The 20,500-nt window shown below is 42.5% G+C and overlaps 2 protein-coding genes across 2 annotated transcripts in view; both read left to right on the top strand.

Moving 5' to 3' along the window:
• Positions 1-11,060: 11,060 nt before the first annotated feature.
• Positions 11,061-12,868, top strand: LOC103398682 (uncharacterized). The gene is made up of 2 exons (XM_025053722.1): positions 11,061-11,548; positions 12,589-12,868. The coding sequence occupies exons 1-2, from the start codon at positions 11,061-11,063 to the stop codon at positions 12,731-12,733; spliced, it is 633 nt and encodes a 210-aa protein (XP_024909490.1). The 3' UTR covers positions 12,734-12,868.
• Positions 12,869-20,500, top strand: part of chrna2b (cholinergic receptor, nicotinic, alpha 2b (neuronal)) — a 9,235-nt gene continuing 1,603 nt past the window's right edge. Inside the window, 5 exon segments of the mRNA XM_017030847.2 lie at positions 12,869-14,750; positions 17,851-18,002; positions 18,418-18,462; positions 18,558-18,667; positions 19,482-20,500. The exon segment at positions 19,482-20,500 is cut by the window's right edge and continues 2 nt beyond it. Coding sequence (XP_016886336.2) covers positions 14,672-14,750; positions 17,851-18,002; positions 18,418-18,462; positions 18,558-18,667; positions 19,482-20,500 — 1,405 coding nt within the window. The 5' untranslated portion in view covers positions 12,869-14,671.

Genomic DNA, 20,500 nt, shown 5'->3' with positions numbered 1-20,500 from the left:
TCAGAAACTGAGTTAAGCTTAGTAAAGGTTAAATATTTGCAGAGAAATCTTTTGAGAGAGAAAAGTAAACAATAATATATCACTGACACAGCCGAAAGAATTTGATTTATTTGGAGTAGAATTGATGCTAGTGACAACGACAATACTGTCTCACACACACACACACACACCCAGAGACACATCACGCACACAATCTTTAAAAATCCTCACTATGCTGGGTTGGGTGGATGTGATTCCAGGTCCTGATTATGAACTGGTGATAGTGAACAGACTGATTACAGTACCGTTCTGCTGGCGTCACAGCGTCTCCTTCAACCTGACAAATCACACGTTTTCATGTCAGTTTCCCCATGTCTTAGACAGGGTTTTATTGACAGGTAATATCTTTGTGATGATGCCATCCTTCAGATGGTGCAGCTGTTGTCATATTCCATTAAGGATCCAGTCAGTAATGACTCTGTGTTCGTGCAAAGAAGAGCGAACCGGAGACACGGAGGAAACAAGAAGAAAGGATCAGAAATCTGAGAGCTAACCAGCTTCCAAATATAAGATTTGGAAATGAACATCTATTTATAGTGAGCAGAAGTGAAAATAAATACCTGCGCTTAAAATGCACACAGTGTCATTGCATATCACTGCAGCATCAATGAATCCAAACGATTACTACCTGGACATTAAACGTGGCCCTGCACCCCACTTTTACCCTCACCGTGAGGCTGTTAATGTAACTAAAAAGTTGAGTGCACCCTTTTACCCTCACCGTGAGGCTGTTAATGCAACTAAAAAGTTGAGTGCACCCTGGAACTGTTCTTCTTCTGTGTTAGTGGCTTGTGAATTTTATTATATAACGTTCAGAAATCCCATTATTAGAGCAGACTTTACTGGAGCCGACTCCACTCCCTCAGAGTCCCTCAGAGTTTTCTAAAGTGCTGCTGTGATGTGAATGTAAATGACAGGCAGTGGAGCAGCGTGTCTTTGTGAAAACCAACATTGAAGGAGGATTATTTACATTTTGTTTGGGCATCTGTGCTCCTCACAGAGAAATTTAAACTTGCAACTTCCAGGTAATAAAGATAAAAATAAATAAAACTCCTTTTCTCCGTGCTGGAAATGGTGTGAGACCTATCTTGTTAAGCCTTGAAGGGAGAACTAAAGTGGATGATTTATATTCTTCATTCACGTAGGTCAGCAGCCACAGACCCCCCTCTGCACCACTGAATTCCCACTCTTCAATTTGGCAGCGTGATATCTGTGACCCTGACCCTCACAAATCTCAGCTTGTCTCTTTTTGGCTGCCTGCTATTGATTAAGAGTTCCTGCTCAGATTGAGGACACAGCTGTCTCCTCCATTCCCCGCTTTCGTCCTGCTGACCTCCCTCTAAAACCTCCCACACAGAAGCATAAGCAGGGACGGGGTGCTCTGACTACAGGTAAAGGTCACCGCAGCTGACCTCTGGACACTGGCTCCAATATCCTTAGCCAGAAATACAGAAAACCACTGATCACTCTTGACAAAGATTAGGTTTCTTGGATTATTGAACACCACCTCCATGACAGAACTTTATTATACAATGGTTGTACTTTTCATGGTATATGGTATATCTGGAGGTACATTAACAATTCACACACAATCTATTTCCTTCATCAAATAAATACAAGAAATATAGCCGCAGAAAAGTACAACTTCTAAGACCAATCGGGGAAAGGGTGTTTTCTTTGAAGAATTCCATCTTTGTAGAATTCTCAAATGTCTTTTGCACCAGGTTCCGACCTGCTTTTCTGACTCGTCTATCATTGAAATCCAGTTCCTTTCAAATGTTCCTTTGAGTTTTAGTCAAATAAAAAAAACTCTGACGGAACCAAATGAAAAAGTTGTTGTGGTCAGAAATAAAATGCAGAAGAGAGACAAAGTTCAGCCTTGTCAAAGCTGCGGAGACACCTGGGAGATTTGTCTCATCCTGGCTTAAAAACACAGAATAAAGCATGACGTCTGTCCTCAACCTTTTTAACTTACCCCACACTCCAGCTTTGCACCTACAAACTATGAAAAAAAAACTGCAAAAGTAATTTTTTTTTCAACATAAAAAATTGTACTTTTTATGTGTACGATCAGGTTAACAACACAGTACAGTTACTGCACTGGCGCCCCCTCCAGGAGAGCCGTTCCTCACACTTTGTTACAATAGGTCTGATGGATTGTTGTGTCAGATGAGCCAGTGTTTCCTGGTTGACTTGAACAACTGCAGATGATGAGGGAATCAAATTGATCAAAGTGGCTTCACTTTGATCAATTTGTGAAGCCACACATTGGCTTCACAAATTGAAGCCAATTTTCACTCCACTAAAATAGTTGAAATACTAAAGATGGAGCTTGGCCTAATTTAAGTTTGAAAAGCATTACTCTGCAACTGAGTAACTTTAGAGTTTTCATGATGACGACATTAACACTTGTGGAAAAACAAGCCTTTAAGGCACATCGTTAAAGCGTTCGCAGAGTTGACTTCTTTCTAGATGAAATGTGTCTAATGTGTTCTCGCCACCATCTGATACTGCACCACTTCAAACATGATTTTAATGTGCAGTTGTGTTGCACTGAAAGGATGTTTTTTCAGTTTTATTGAGCAAATTATTTCCTGAAGGTAACGGAGACTTTATCAGTTTCTCAACAGCGTCCCAGACATTACATGGATGGTAACAAAGGGAACCAGAAAGTGAGGAAAATATAAGATAAGGAGCATGTAGGAGAGCAGACACTGCTGCCCCCGTACACCCCCCTCCCTCCTGCACCTCCTCCTGAGTTTTATTTTATCTGTACAGCACGACTGTGGTGAATAAACAGGATCTTTTTTTATTTTTTTTCATATTCTGCTTTGATTTCTCGTGGTTGCTTCAAAGACAACAGCAGGCTGTGCAGCCGGGGGCCTGTAATAAAAATGACACTGTCTCATCAACCAAATGCATCCAGAAGTGAGGAGGAGGAAACGTGCCGAACCTCGGAGGAATGTTTTCAGCGTCTTGTGGAGCCACAAGTCACAAAGAGACTCAACAAAGTGGAAGTCTAATAATACACCCTGATATCTGCTGATCTACCTACTGAAGTGGCACTTCAGTGTGTAGACATAGTTTATATAACTATATACCAATTCATGTTGGAACACCATTTATATATATCATATAATGTGCTGAATTTAAATGCTATAATAATGATATGACGTCTTCTATAGCACTTTTCTGCAGAATTTCCGTCCATGCAGTTGACACCACATTAACATTTGTGTCCAAGGGCAAAAATTCAATTTAGTGTCTGTTGAAAAAATGTATATTAACTGCAGTCATGGCAGTTTTCAACTATATGTACATTTACGCACTGGTGTTGGACCACATTATATAAACAGTCTGTATTTTCCAGAGTAATACCATTTTAATAAGATTTTTTTTTTCAACACATTAAAAAAAATCTTCAATCTGATAAAAGGAGAGCAGAGTTTTATGCAATTTAAAATTAACAGAAAAATAAATCAGAATAATAATTTTTTTCAACACCCGTCTGCTTTTACAGCTCGTGTTCTTCTGAAAATGATCAAAGTTCACGCTGGTTTCTCCACGGCAGTGTGTTTTCCTTCTGCTGAAAAAGCCATCTCTTCTAAACCACACACATGAGAGAAGAGGGAGACGGAGAAATGAGCCACAAATTTACAGCGTTTTCTAGTCATTAAAGGCTCACGTTGGTGGGAGACGTAGACAACATCTGTGTCTGTAATTACATTTAAAAAGTCAGTGTCAGTCGCGCAAATGTCTGTTTGCTCTGCAATATGGAAATGATTTTTGACTGCATTTCATTAATAAACCTCCAATCATGAACTGTAACAGATCTATTACATATACTTAAAGATAACTGTGTACTATGCTTTTTAAAAAAATCAAATACAGCAAAATAAACGCAGCTCAAGATGAGGAACACTGTTTCCGGCTGACGTCGACATCCCGTCCGTAGCAGCCTCACGTTCCAGTAAACGTGCAGTTGTTTTGTGTTTTTGCAGCTCAAGTGGTCGCTGGACAGCACCATGAAAAGATTTCCATGATGCAGCCGTCTCCTGTGTCCTCGTGGTCTCCAGGAAACAAACAAGTGCCTAATTATGTTTGGCTGATTAAATCATGTCTTGTCGTCTAACATTTATCTCATATCAGCCTGGGCATTTTTAATGAAATTAAACGGGGATGTTGGAGAGGACCTGTATGTTCCCTCTGGTTCACATCACACTCCTGTCTGACTGACCACTGTCCAGAGTATCCTAGGGCTGGGTCTCTTCCTGCTGCTTGACTTGTATAATGAGGTCTGCATGGTGTCCTGTCTGGTTTATTGTCCTTTTTGTTTTTCCTGTCTGGCTTTTGGTGTGAAATGATAACAAAACAAACAGGCAGATGGTTCAACAAATTGGTTTTGTTGTATCATGTATAAAGGAAATGATATTTTTGGATTATTACTTTTGCAAAATGGCATTTGTAATAACAGTTGTAAAACAATTGTTTCAAACGCCAAAGAAATATTGTGATTTTTTTTTTCTTTTTTAATTTAGCAAGATTAATTTTAATCCATTGGCAAACACCAGCAGCCACTGAAATGATCCTCTTGTTGATTTAGTGCCTGGCAGAAACAGGAGGAACCGTCAGTCTCTTAAGCTTGTTGAACGTCACATGCACTTGTGTGTACAGCAGAAACGTGGGCTGGCATTAAAATCATTGACAAAATTGCATGATGCATTTCAAGGATTAAGAAAGGAGTACACGAGTGTTGAACCTCTGTGTCAGTGGGAAATGTGACAAGAAGGATAAAAGCTGAAAATAATTATTCATCAGATGAAGAACAGCCATTACCTCTATCTCTGAAGAACATTGAAAACTAGAGATATTTCTGGGGTCTCTGCTCTAGTGTTCTGGAAATAAACTTGGTGACATTTTGATTGTCTAAAGCAAAGTTGTCAAACTCAGGCCCGCGGGCCAAATCTGGCTCTGGCTGTAATTATATTTGGCCTGCAAGATCATATTAAATGTGTATTAGAGCTGGCCCACCAGTATATAGCCGCTGTACACTGGTGCACATCTAGTAGTGGAGTGATTCCCAAACCATGTGAGGTGCCAGGACATCAGGTTTACTGAGGAAAAAGATCCAATTTCACCTCCATGGTCGGAGAGCTTTATTTAATTTACTGCAAATAATTTGTACCTAGTTGTCAATGCGGCAGTGACGTCCAGAAAAAATACATTTTGTTCCACTAGGTGGGAGCATACAACTTTAAAAAGTAAATAAATTAAAGGAGATGGTGAGCTGTTGAAGATCATGTGTGTCTTCCTTCAATTCCTGCAAGCATTATCAGTGTTGTGTTCAACTAAACAGGCCCAGGTTTCACACTGACTAAGACAGTTGATAATAAATTAAACCTAAGAGATCATTATTTCATTACATGTACGTTCTATGACATGTTCGTTTGGTGGTGCGTCGGTAATTTCATGTTAGTGTGTCTTTGTTGACGCAGGTCATCTGATGTCACACTGCTGTGTCTCCGACCTCAGAAAAAAGAATTTGTCAGTGTTATAGAATATCGACAGGAGGTTTTCACACATCAGTTCCTGTGACAGATTTATTTATTGTCCCAAACAATTGGACAGCTTATAGATTTAAAAGTTCCAAGTTATCACAAATGCTTGCCTGTCACTCTCTAAGTCCTTAAATCTATTTCCTAAAAAGGCCAACATGGGTAATATGGCAGAGAGCAGTGGTTTCTGAGCACCGAGAAAAGCCTCGACAGCATTTGGGTCCCTGAGTGGATTAGTGCAGTTTATCAGCAGCACCACACTGTGCTACTCATTGCTTCCACTCTGCCGGGGATAAGTGACTGCAGAGAGCACAGGATTCTTGGCCTTAGTCAATAACAGCCCTGAGGCTGCACACGCCACAGGTCATTGAGAAAACGCTGAAACGTGCACTTTGTTGATACAGTCGCACTCTAGACCACTGGATGGTTTTTTTTCTTATTTTGCAGCTTCACTCTGTGCATTTGTAGTATTCATAGTTTTATAAATGACAGTATTCCATAGAAATGTCAATAAACCCCACCACAAACTTATTTGTTGGCTGCAATTTAGTTAACAAACAGGAGATGGCGTAGAGAGTTCTTTTGTTAGTATAAATTAAAAAATGATATTTTACAGTATTTCACTCTTTGTGATGAATATAAAAGTGTGTCTCGGCCCAGACTGGACTGGTTTCCCATGGTGCTTGTTGGTATCGGTCTCTCACTGAGCAGATTTCTGTGCTGGAATAGATTAGTGTCCTGCACAGCTTGGCAGACTTCCTCCTGTCAGATACTGAGTCCAGCGTCAGCCCAACAACATCAACAGTTTAGTTTGTTCAGTCTGTTGGCATCCGCCGCTTCTCCAGCATGCAACAGTGATTGTACTTTTTTTATTTTATTTTATTTTTTTACACACAGTCCTGTCAAACAAGTGGCTTCATTTCAGTTTCCATGCCATGCAACATGCAGGTCAAGGTTCCTGCTGTCAGTTCTGTTTACCATGGGTGAGAAAAGCAGCCTCCATATGGTGCCTTCAGGTCCTTCAGGGGGGAAACAAAAACATCTGTTCAGGCTACATGCATGTGCAAACATGGCCGACAGCTTTGAACACACGTGTTTGGAAAAGACCATCAGGCCAAAAACATATGTTCCTCTGAAGACAGTTGAACAGTACTGTACATTTGTGTATTGTTCAACCCAAGGTGACCGTCAGAGCACAGATAAAACTGCATCTGTCGGTGGTTTCTCTAATGACTTCTGTTATTTGTTCCATTGTGTTTGGTGTAAAGTGTGACGCTGTTTTCTTGTGGCAGTGCAAATTACAGCCTCAAACCACAGCTTGGGTTTTTCACAGTAAATAGCTGTAAACTGGTTTAAAAAAGGAGGGGGAAAAAAAAAGAACCAGAGCCGTAAATATTGGCTGATAATGTGGAAAAAGTAGCTCCTGGTTTTGACTCAACCCTAACTTTAACTACTTTTTGTGGTTTTTCTAATGAGCATTTCATGATGCAGTGCATGTGAGTGCAGTATAAGAACCAGAGTCACTGCAGTCTGACTTCATTACTGCAGCAGGTATCCTCCCTGTCCTTAATGAAATCGTCGTGTCTGTCTTTGTTCATGTGTTTGGTAACTAAGGTTAACACAACAACAATGAGAAAACGACTTTAACGCTGTGAATTTTTTGGACCTGTTATGATTAGCTCGTAATTCTGAGCAGATTTAAAAATCAGAAAGAATCTCATGACACAGCGGTAATGTGACAATGAAGACGACGAGCCGTTAAACTGGTGCCACGTGTTCTTTGACATTCACTGTCCAACAGACCGAGGTGACTTAATCCTAAGTAATCGAGTCAACTCTGGACAATCACCTGATTAATCATAATAACATATTTAAAATATGTTTTTACGATGCTCTTGTGCAGTGTGTGTTTACTCTCTATTGCCACATAGGAATACAGTGGGTGACACTGTAGGGCAGAGGCAAGATCTGAAGGGTGCAATCTTGAAGTAGTGTGGAGCAGCTCAGCCTCTGGTGAAGAGGAACTAATATGACTGTTCCACTTGGTTTAGATTTTATTTCTAATTTACCTTTTTAATCAACGGGGTCAAGCTCTGCTACACACCAGACTTTTGTAACATGACCTTTTTTTTTCACAGCGAATCAAAAAATTAAATCAAACTACCATTTTATCAGAGTGCACTCTGGGTAGAAACCAAAAAACAAAAGAATCTGCATTTGATTATTAATCCCTGACTGCTGTGTGTGACCTGGGTTCACAGGCTTTAATCACACAGTCCTCTCACACACACAGTGCTTCAGTGGCCACTCTGTCTAATGTAAACACAGCAGATGTATATACAGCATGGCTATGAAGACATTTCCTCTCCGCCCCCCCACCGCAGCCCACAGATGTGAAGCAGATTACACCCCCCGCTCCCCAACCCCTTCTTTTTCCACTGCAAAGAAAGAAATCATTCAGTCACAGCCGCTCCCCCTCCCCTCCGTAGAGAGGGGCACACAGACGACCACTCCGCTCCAGCCAAACCTTAACTCACTGCACGGCTCTGCATTTTTTTCCCCTGACATGAAGAAGGGAACGGAGTATTTGTTCCCCGTGCTGGTGAAAGGTAGTGCTGTGCTCTTTAGAGTCAGTAGTAAAAGGTGGAGGAGTTTTAGCTGTGAACATTTCCTGGAGTGAAGGTAAGGCTGAGTTTTGGATGTGCAGCATGAAGAAAAGTCAAACTTCTGCTCTTAGAGAAAGAAAGATCTCATAGACTTAGTTGTTGTTTAAAAAGTTGTGTTCCTGATATTTGTGTTATTATAATAAGCCAGCGTGTCTCCTGGCTCTGTTGGTATCATTCTGTCATGCAAGTTTTGTTTTTTTTAATTATTTACCTTCACCTACGCACTGAAGCTGTGAGTCGTCTCGGTGCTAAGCTGTTTTAGTGGCAGCAACATGTCACGTCACCTTAAAAGAGTGTTGAGACACCTGTGAAAACACACCTGTCCGAGGTCTGACAGAAGGAGGCGCCAGGCTGAGCCTCAGCCACGCTGCACAAACAAACGGCGCTCAGCTGTCAGTCTGGTTCACGTAGACCTGGATGTCACCTCGTTATTAGGAAAAAAAGTTGTTTATTTTGCAGCAAATCATGAAAAAGGAAATGTATTTCCAGTGTTTGTAATTATTGGGAATAATTTATATTTAAATTTATAAATGATCTACAGAAAATGGATTAGTGATGGTTATGACCAGTTCCATCACTGGGTCTACACTCAACTGTGTCTGAAAATAGCTTCAATGTTTTTTCCATCAGACCATTACCAGAGAATTAATTTGAGCTGAAGTAAAACAATGAAACAATCATTCAGAGCATATTTGTTTGTCTTTACTAAAACAACTCCATCCATCCATAATCCCTTTTTTTTTTAAAGATTACCGACAAATTGTGTTGCTGCTTTTGTCCTTTTCTTTCGGAGCGGAATGTGTTGTTATCTCATGCTCATAAAAACCACTTTATGATGACTTGAGCCGTCAGAGTGAAGTCATCAAAGGTCACCGCAGACCACCGAGCGTCGAACACAAACAACAGTTAAACTGAACCAGAACCGTGAGACGTCACAGTGAAAACTGTACAGACATTTGCAGCAGACAAAGGAGCGTGCTCCTGCCAACACGCAGAGGAGGACGACGTCGGCAGTGACTCTAATGTCACTGAATGTCCTCTGATATGTGACTACAGCCATGATAATTGAACACAGACACAGTAACGATGTCTTTCAGGTCGGATCACGTCCCTGTTTGACTGAATCCTGTCACTGGACAGGAAGTGTCTGTTTCAGATTCAGTCAAAGGCCGAACAGATGCAGTTTAACACATGATGGCAGGACTTGATGATACTGTAGATGATACATTATATAGAGTTCATTTTCAGCTGATGTAAACTGTGATGTTGCAAATTTTAAAAAAAGAAAAGAAATAAGTATTGGAAGTTTAAAAAGAAAACCTCTTCTGCCCTAAGTCTTAAACTTTGGTTTTGGATCCATTCCTAGGTTTGCAGTGCACACTGAAACAGGCCCACAGTTTGAGCCACACTACAACTCATCCTTAAACACAGTTTTAGTTTCCAACCATTGCTGGGAAATCGCTGCGTTTTGAAAATGAACTCGACCAAATACGGTCGGTGCGACTGAACCAAGCCGATGTTTCAAAGGCGTTGAGGTGAAGCCAAAACAGTTTCTGCGGCTGCTGTGGAAGTAAACTGTGGCCAAAACCAAAAGTGCTCTGTCAGCAGAAAGAAGATCTGCTGCACCTCCACCTCACAGGCCCCAGGTTTCACTTTCTAATATATTTCAAGATGCTGAGGCCAGACGTGTGAATAGGAACAGGCTGCAGGACTGAGAAAAAAAAAATCTGGTTTCTGGCTTCACCCTACAACTCAAACACAGGGAGAGAAAACAAGTCTTAGTTGAAGTAACGCCACAGAGTTTGAGTCATGTTTATCGAGGTGAATAAATGTTATGAAAAACTGTTATTTCTCACCCCAAAAAAGCAACATGTGCACTAATAAAAAAAAAAAAAAGTCTTCTCAACTTTTACAACCTGAGTGTGACACAACTCATGCCTCCGCTAAGCCATGACTCAGCCACAGAGCGTGACGCACACTCAGATATATAACCACAACTCAAGGAGCACACAATATTTTTCCCTTCGGGCCTATAAAACAATGGAAGAGTCTGAATGAATGTGGAAAAGTCCCGTGTTCCCTATTATAAACCACAGTGAGAGATAACGGCGCTGGTCTTTAAATGAAAGCCTTCGGTGATGAGAACGATTAGAGGAAATTTAAATAACCCCGCACTGACATTTAAATACCACAGGATTCTGTTGAACCACATCGTGAAAACCATCTGTCACCTTTGAGGTGATGATGCAATCTCTCTCTCTCTGACACTGCAAAGTTATATTTTAAATTAAATCAAATATATGTTTGTAGACGTGTCAGGAATAATCAGAAAAAGGGTTGTGAAGAATAGTGTCAAGATATTTCAGCAAACCCCTAAAACCTCTGAACTGCACCCCAAAAATATCCAGTACTTTGGAATGGTGATTAAACAAAAATGAAAAAAAAAACAAAAGTTGCACTGCAGAAAAATAGTAAAAAAGTTTGTGAACCACAGAGTTAAGCCGTTCCACAAAGTTGTTAATTTTATAGGATGTGTCCTATAAAAGTTTATAGATGTAATTTCCTCTCACCTGCAGGTCACCATGTGGTGCTGTTGGACGCCCTTAATCTTAGCCTTGACACCCATGCTCTCCCTGATCCACTGCCAAAGTGGAGACGGAGACGGAGACTGGGGTTCGGGCTTTGACATCCACTCCTCCAACCACAGCGCCCAGGCGGTGGGCGACGAGCCTGTGAGGATGAAAAACAGCCAGGAATGGGAAACATCAAGTGTTTTTTCCCCGTTTTAGCCGTGCCCCCCATGCTCCCCCTGATCCCCTGCCAAAGTGGAGACGGAGACTGGGGTTCGGGCTTTGACATCCACTCCTCCAACCACAGCGCCCAGGCGGTGGGCGACGAGCCTGTGAGGATGAAAAACAGCCAGGAATGGGAAACATCAAGTGTTTTTTCCCCGTTGGTCTTGAATATGCTGCACCCTGACCCCCAACCAGACAGATGCTCCGTCCACTTCACAACCGACAAGGTTTTATTGCGGATGCTGAAAGCCCAAAAGGAAGAACTGGCCTATTTGCAGGCCGTTCAGCGGGGGAACCAAGCGGTGGTGGAGAACTTGGTGCAGTTTTTGGGGTCAGAGGTGGGAGAGCAGAGTTACGAGGACGTGATCAGAGAGAACGTCATCGGCATCCGGGAGGAGCAGAAGAAGTGTCATGAGGTGGTGGGGAAAGCAGAGGAAGATCTGGAGAAGCAGTTGGAGGGGGATTCACTGAACTCACTTGTTGGGATGAATAAGTGAGTGTGTCTCTTCAGTCCATGACAGACCGCTGCCATTAAGAGAGCGTTTATCGGTAGAACATGACATACATGTGAGCAGACGCTTTTATCCAAAGCAACTAACAAGTGGGGGAGGTGTCGTCCCTCTGGGAATCGAACCCAGGAGCAAAGCAGGCGTGCTAATTTGCTACGCTAGTCAGTTTATTGACTGGGACAACAGGGGAAAATCAATCAGTAATATTTGGTTGACCAGAGCAGTTCATGGTCAGCACCTCTAACCCACAGACAATCAGGGAGCGTCAGTCAATAACTGCTAAAGCTGATTAGTTGCCAATCAGCTGCTGATTACTGTCACTAAAAACAAGGCATTATGGGGTTTTGACCAAAGTAGACAAAGACACAAAGCCGTTTTTTTAACACCAGGAATACACCCTGGTATCTTTTATAAATTTTACTTTTAACCAGAAATGTGTTGTTACATGTAAAATCACACAGTAACCCTCTCAGTGTGTGACCTGACCTCAGACAGATGGCTGACATTTTGGGGACATGGCCACACTACTCAGACCTGTTTGAAAACATGGCTGTATTAGCATGGTTCACTAAAATTCTGCAGTACATTCCCCCTAATTTGAACACTGTGTACTCACCCTGACCCAGGGGTCGCTTGACCTCTATAGTCACTGTATTTTATCAGTGGAGGGGTCTGTATCCATAGGTCAGTAGGGGAGAGAGGATGGACGCTCCATCAGGGCTGGAATGAATCAGAGAAAACACTAAAGAGAACCAGGATGTATCTGTTGACCCACACTTTGATACATTAGCGAAAAATGACTACAATTTGGTCAAAACATGATGTAAATTATTCAAAAGCAGCAAAAAAAATTGTATATTAAACATTTAAACCAGTCAGTTGCTAAAAGTGCAATAATATTTTAACTAATTCCTTGCTGAGCCACTTAAAATGTTTGACTTTGCAAAAACTGTTTGGTAAAACTGTCATTTCCTGTTCCCTCCCTCGGTCTTCCTGTCCGTCCGACCTTTACTTCCTGGGGCAGAATCAAGGAAGAGTCCTCTGCTTTTGATGAAATGCTCGGAGCTGCTGCCGACATTGCCACCAGACTGGAGAGGTCGTCGAAGTCCCTGCAGGACTCCTTCACCAAGCAGCTGAGAGACATTGTGAAAATCAAAATCCTACGCTAGACATGGGTCAAAAAGTTTGACCTTCATTTCAGCCGCTTAACCAAAGGAAGCCAAACATGTAGTAAAACATGTAAATAGGTGTGTATACTGTACAGGCGTGTCAGAGTCAACATCCCATCTACTGCAAAAGTGTAGAGTCAACATCCCATCTACTGCAAAAGTGAAGTCAAATGTATTTGGAAGTCTGTGGACTGGTCTGTGAGGTCAAACATGAACACAGTCTGTGGTGCAGCTTTGAGCCAAGTCCGTATCGGCCTTCAGAGACCTGAACGACTGTGTAATAATGAGTCTGTTAGTCTTCTCCAGAGGAAACTGTGGACCAGCCATCTGTTCCAAGGGCAAGGACCGAGGCTGTCGCAAACTTAAGACGACTTTTGTCCTATTACGGAGAAAAGAGTCCAAATATCCTTTAGGTGGGGATAAGGAGCCGGAGAGTGCATAAATGAATCATTCCTGTCATTAGGAGGAATTATCCCGAAGCCTGAATATGGATAACCTCTGTTTCTTTCTTCAAGGTCATGTGAGCTTTTCACTGTGAAAGTAGTTCTGTACTCAGTGCCATAAATCATTGCACTTCTTTCTTTGGGCCGGCAATAAATCATGAAAGGAATGCTATATGCTGTATTATTGAAGAAATGTGCTCCAAACATTAAAATAAAATTAGAATTCATGTCTTTAATGCACAGAAATATACTCCTGGTGTCTTCTTGGAAAGTGAAAAACTTTTCTGAGTCTTTTACTCTTATTTTGAAGAAAAAAAAACTTCTGAAAACACTTTAATAAACATTCTGTCTGTTAACTAAGGTTCAGCTGCAGCTGGTACAACCACTGGAACTGCACGAACGTTACTGATCAAAGTCACAGATATTATCAGCATCGATGTAACCAGTGAGATAAATATACAATATGGAAACCTGTGCAGGATAACAATCCTACAGGAAATCAGAATCTGACTGATTGATTCACTGTTAGGATCAAAGTGTATTTACCTGTAGTGTGGAGTGTGTATGTAGGCTCCTATCATACCAATCAAAAAGGCATCACTCCTACAGTAGTCACATGACACACACATCTACAGAATATCTGTCATATCAACAGTGCTGATTAATCAAGATTGGTTGTTTTATTTTTTATATTTTTTGGTCTGATTCTATGTTATTCATGTTCTTCCTTAACCTCACCTGGTTGAACATGAGAAACATTCTTTAAGAAGTGTGTATCTGGGTGTAAATAGATGTGTGTGTCAGGGTGCTCTGCACACACACAGACACACAGAGAGAGAAGGGCAGGGGCAGGAGGAGGGACATTTGTGGAGAGGGAAGACGGGAATCACTCAGATGGAGCTCCTCTTCTCGGAGTAGAAGTCGCTTCTACTGCAGACAGACCAGAGACCAGACTGGCCGTTACTGATGAAACTTCTCAAATTTTCCACTTTTAAGAAGTGCTGCATTTGGGACCAAAATCCATCCCGACTTTTTGGGCTCTTTTATTTCGTGAATATTAACGAAGTGTTGTTTGAGGCTTGGCTTCCGTCACTTGCCTTCTCTGGACCGTTTCAGCACCGGCTGAAGGACAGCGACTTTCCTCTCCGGCTCTGTGCGCTGAAACCAGGGAGGGAGCCGCTCCTCGACCCCTGCTCCTCCTGTGGGCACCGGGCTCAGGGTGAACTGTTTGACACCTCCGTCCATGCTGGGCTTTGAGGAAGTTTCTCTGCGCACTCCTCCTGATCGAACATTCGTATCTCAAACACCAGTTTTCTGTGGGGAGCAGCAGTGGTGCTGAAGTTTAGCGGACATGCCTCCCGGTGGTGAAGATGTCAGATTTTCCGCCGACTTTAACGTGTCCACGAGGTAACGCTGTTTTGACAGCGGACGGGAAAAGATCCGGGGTCTGCAGGGGAGGTTGTTCTGCGTGTTTCTGTCGCCACAGGAGGTGAACATGGGAAACAACCACCTGTTCTCCGTAAGGACGGCTGTGCTGTGGTCACTGCTGCTGCTGCTGCTTTGTCCTCAGGCAGGTGAGGAGTTTCCTCCTGATCTTTAAACGTCTCTCATCTTAAATACATTCAAACCAAGTGCTCAAATCGAGCATTGATTAATCCTGAAGATAATCTAAACATGATTTCTGAATCAGATGTTTTGATAGGAGTCATGAACAAATGACCATCAGCAACATGAAAAACAGGGAATAATAGTTGTTTCTTTTAACCTCATAGTTTTAGGGAGGAAAATTGCAATATTTTGCAATGTTCGACCATCAGATAATAAACCCATGAAGTCAATTTTACATTTTACATTTGGAAAAATACTATATTTTTCCCCCGAACCTGAAATGTCCTTCACTCCCAACTACATTTACTGCATTAAGGAAGAATAAGGTTTTTATTTATTTCATTTTATTTGTGTGACACATTGTTGTGACCAGGCCTCTATATTAACTCAAAGTCCTTCATAGTCTGAGTGAAGTGTATTTTCCTCTGTCCTTGGACACATGTTCAGAAACTGTTTTACAAAAGCAGCATTTATTTTAAAAAAAGATGGTATTTTACCTTGACCAGTGTGTAAATGACTTCAGGTTCGGTTGTACAAACTGGCCTCAGTCACTCAGAGGTGGGAGATGAGGAGCTGTGCACCTCCTCATCCTCCGTATCTACACACCACAGCAGTTAACTGTGAACCCCTGCCAGTTCACTGTACTGTGTGTCTCACAATGGCACTGACACGTCCCAGCCTGTCCACCTGACACCTGCAGTTAGAGTCGACTCACACTTCACCTTATTTCATTTCTGTACCCTAATTTTTAATGTAAGAATGTGACAGCACAATTTTCCAAAAAAAAAAAAGAAAAATCTCTGGCCTGAGAAGCTGCTGACTCGCTACACTCCAAACTGGTCAGTGTTTTATACGCCCTCCTCGCCAAAGAGCTGGGCAGCGGTCCAGCCACTCATGGTGCGGCGTGGCGGATGTTGGAGCTGTCACTTCAAGTCTCTGCTCAAAAGAAGGCTTTGATGTACGACGCCCAGGGGCCGCTTCCAAGCAGCACATCTGGTCCCTCCCAGATGCTCAGACAGATTAACGTGCAGCACCTTGACTGTCAAGTGTGCAGATAAGAAGACTCCAGCGCCAGCTCCGGTTGCCAGAATGAAATTAGTTCATGATTGCTGGAAAGCAGCCCATGCAGGCCTCGGGCAAATGAACAGGATTCATCACATTTACCATATCTAATTTGAACCTCTCCTAAGAAAGAAAATGTTTGCTTCATATTTAAGGAATAACTTTGGAAAAAAAGTCAGACCGAGTGAATGTCACAGATCAGCATGTGTGGCTACTTGTGTGTGTCATCCTCCACTGAACTGTCCTGTTAGGGGCTCTGAGTACTTGTCGATACTGGAGTCAGACCTACGAGTCGCCCATTGACAGGTAATGATGTGGCCTTGGCTCAGTAACCGTGACAGCTGCTGCCACACGAAGGTGGGCCAGGTTCTTATAATAGGGGGCTTAATGGCGCACACATCATTGGGCCGCATTACACGCTGAACACACTGTAGGTCAGAGGGAGACGCGTTGATGCCCCGTTTGAACATCGATGACTCGACTCAAAAACTCCATCCTTTAAAGCTGATGTTACACCCCAAAAACTCCATCCTTTAAAGCTGATGTAACAACAGCTTTAAAGGCTGTGCCTTTAATGTGACTAAAAATTAGATAAAAAAAAGTCACACAGTTTGACATTTTTTAAGCTATATAAATGTTGAACATTATTTAGTGAGGAATTATTAGTAAATCTGCAAAAGTTTATTATGTAATCTATTTATTCACTATTGTCGGTGTTTATCACATAAATGTGTGTTTGGTGCAGTTTAAACAAACTCAACTTTATGTATAGACATTTGGCCATACTACACAAAAGTATAGTGTATTTTTGTTGTTGCCGTTATATCTGCAGGGAAGTGTGAAATGTTCTTCTATTTTGCAAGAACAACTACTTTAAAGAGACTGACACTGCAGTGTCTGTCACCTATATTGTTACAAATATTGTAAGTAAACAAAGCCTGGCAACTGGGTCGGAATTATATTGAATTTCTCTCATCCTTTGACTGTGTCTATAAAGTTGGTTAAAGCAGGACAGAGTGTCTGTTTATGAAAATGAACGTGAGGTGACTGGAGAAATAAAAGTCAGAGGGAGAGTGACGGTGGAGGAGATAACAGACGGGGTGGAGTGGACGGAGGTTATCTGGACCGGGTTTGTAGCAGAAAAAAGTGAAAAGCCTGGTCAGTGAAAGACCTGAGGCAAAGAAGGAGGAGAGAAATCTGAAGCTGTTGTCATTTAAATTGGGAGAGTTAGAGAGGGGAGGTTGATGGACGCCTGCTGTCCGCAGCACTTTTATAACATGTCCCAGTGTTAGGATGACTAGAACGACTGAGACTAAAGATGTAGCACAACATTAGCTCACAAAGGTCTTCTTCAGACCCGGAACTCTGGGTTAGGTAATTGATTTCTGCATCAGTTGGAACCGAGTGACAGCTCAACAATAAACACCCTCTATCAGGGAGAAATTAGCTCACCTTCACTTAACACCAGCAAGTAACCATGTGTGTAATCGGCTCTGACGACACTAATGAGAGCGGAGGCTGCTGTAATCCCCACAGGGACCAGATTCCCATCCATGTCCGTGTTGTCCATGATTCCCAGAGAAATGATTCCCAGTCTGAGCTGGTGCAGCCGTCTGACACGCAGGAAGTAAAAACTTAAGTAAAGTCAAATGTCAAGTGTTGGAAATAAACTCTGATGAAGGCAGGAGGTGCTGTTGAAATATTTACTTTTTTTTCCTCCGCCTCCATCTGCTCAGATATTGGAGTTAGAAAGACACAGAGAGTGAAGATTAAAAGATGAAATCAATACGATTTTACTGGAAAAATACTGGTTGTTTAAAGTACTAGAAGAATGTGTGTAATTCCAACATGTAATTACCGAGGACACAACATCCTATCTGTATCTGATGTACTGCTGTCAGTGTACTGCTCCACTGTTCTAACTACAAACTGAAATAAAAACAGATTGGACTGGAGATATGATGTTACATGTCATTAAATATATCAAAAATGATTGGTCCACAGTTTTCTGTCATGACAAGACACACTCTCATGCTGAGGACAAACTCTTCAAGACGCTGTTTGCCGGCTACAACAAATGGTCCAGACCAGTGCCAAACATCTCTGACGTGGTCATCGTCAAGTTTGGACTGTCCATAGCTCAGCTCATAGACGTGGTGAGTTTGGAGGGACAACTGGTCAGGAATATTTTAAATATCAAAAGCAAAAAAAAAAGAAAAACAACTACATGCAAGAGGTCAAATCAGAAGAATCACCTGTTGCAGTACAGCTGCACAGTAGTGACAGTAAATTCAAGTTTCCTTTTTATTTGAAGTTGTATTTGAAATTTTAACAGACTTTTATTTTGAAACTCTTCTTCTTTTTATCTTAGTGTGATAAACCATTATGCAATCAACTAGAAGGCTGAAGATTTGAAAAATCTACCAAAAGCTCTGGAACATTCCAGGGCCTTTAAGTTACTTACATAAAGGCATATTTAGGCTACTTTGACAAGTCTCCATAAACCCTCTCACACACTGTATACTTTCCTGCGCTGACCTCTGACCCCAGATTGTGTCTGTGTCTTATTAGGATGAGAAGAACCAGATGATGACGACTAATGTGTGGCTGAAACAGGTTAGAAAAATAAAACAGACCAACCCTCCCCCTCCTCCCCCTCGTCCCCCTCCTCACCAAGGCCACATCCTCACTGTGTTGTTTTCCACTCACAGGAGTGGAACGATTACAAGCTCCGCTGGAGACCGTCAGACTACGACAATGTGACGTCCATACGGGTCCCATCAGAACTCATATGGGTTCCAGACATCGTCCTCTACAACAAGTAGGACTGATGTCACCAAACTGATGCTGTTTATCTAGCTGATCTAATCACTGCAGCTGTGAACTCCAACTCCAGGTCTTACAGTGCTTCATAATCAGAACTGTGGCAGTCATGGATCAGTGGGTAGATTACCAGAAGTCAGGGGTCCGTTTCTCTATATCACATAATGTAAAATTCAGTAACAATCTGTAAAGATTCCATTTGGTTATTTTTTTTCAAAAGCATCAAAATCTCAATGTTTAATGGGAATTTAATAAGCGCAGAAAATCTAACATTTTTCCCAATACTGGTCCATGAGAAGAGTAAAGAACAAGTCCTCTAGGAGAGAATGTGTTGTACAGCACTACCATCTAGTGGCTAAAATATACACAGAAATATTTCCTCTATATACGTACCTGCTATTTGGAATTTATGTGGGCTACGTTTTTTTCGTTATTTATAAGCGTTAATGCAACTGCATTGAATTATTGGAGCTAATAAAAATGAGTTTATACACACGAATAACTCTGGTTCAAAATCTACTGTGGTGTGAATTTCATCCCAGTCCTAATCACTTCATGGAGATGAAATCAGAAGGACTTATGCTGGAGTTCTGCTCTGTCAAACCTGTGAAATCACAATCTGGTGAGTCTGATAGAAGACCAAGCTGCTGTCACTAAAACTCCTGAAGGGAGGAAATATGACAGCAGGAGACCATTGTTATGGAGGGGAAGTCATAACATTGTTTTCAACTGCATGGGTTGTGAAAGGATCTTCTCACAGATGTGATAGTTTCTGCTTTAGTTCTCATGAGCTTCTGTGTCTCACCTTCCAGTGCTGATGGTGAGTTCGCAGTGACCCACATGACCAAAGCTCACCTGTTCTACACGGGCAAAATCCGCTGGGTTCCACCGGCCATTTACAAGAGCTCCTGCAGCATCGACGTCACCTTCTTCCCCTTCGATCAGCAGAACTGTAAAATGAAGTTTGGGTCTTGGACCTATGACAAAGCCAAAATTGATCTGGAGCGAATAGAAAACACCGTGGACCTGAATAACTACTGGGAAAGTGGGGAGTGGGCCATCATCAACGCTGTGGGGACGTACAATACCAAGAAATACGACTGCTGTCATGAGATCTACCCAGACATCACATACTACTTCATCATCCGGAGGCTTCCGCTGTTCTACACCATCAACCTCATCATCCCCTGTCTGCTGATCTCCTGCCTCACCGTCCTGGTCTTCTACCTTCCGTCTGACTGCGGTGAGAAGATCACCCTGTGCATCTCGGTGCTGCTGTCCCTCACTGTCTTCCTCCTCCTCATCACAGAGATCATCCCCTCCACCTCCTTGGTTATCCCCCTCATCGGCGAGTACCTCCTCTTCACCATGATCTTCGTCACCCTGTCCATCGTCATCACCGTCTTTGTGCTCAACGTCCATCACCGCTCGCCCAGCACTCACAAGATGCCCCGCTGGGTCCACTCTGTGTTTCTGGACCTGATCCCTCGCTGGCTGTTCATGCGGAGGCCTTCCCCGGACGTGCGGCGACGCAGACTGTTGCTGCTCCAGCAGGAGGCAGCAGCAGAGAGGCGTCAGGGCCGAATGGTGGGGTTCAAACCGGGCAACTGCATCAGCACCTCGGCTAACTGGCTCAGAGAAGGAACCACAGAGGGCTCGGAGAAAAGCTGTTACGAGGACTTGGAGCTGGGAACGCTCACATCCTATTTCTCTTTTCGTCCTCCTTCGCCCAGACCTCCTCGCTCAACACCGCCTCCTGGTCAACAGAACAGACAGGAAGCAGCTGGAGGGACTAACAGACAGTTGACCGGGACCAGAGTCAGTTCCACTC

Source organism: Cynoglossus semilaevis, unplaced genomic scaffold (genome assembly GCF_000523025.1).
Source record: "Cynoglossus semilaevis isolate Cse_v1.0 unplaced genomic scaffold, Cse_v1.0 scaffold302, whole genome shotgun sequence".
Classification (NCBI taxonomy): Eukaryota; Metazoa; Chordata; class Actinopteri; order Pleuronectiformes; family Cynoglossidae; genus Cynoglossus; species Cynoglossus semilaevis.
Note: the sequence above shows the minus strand (reverse complement) of the source record. Positions and strands in the feature narration are given on the sequence as shown.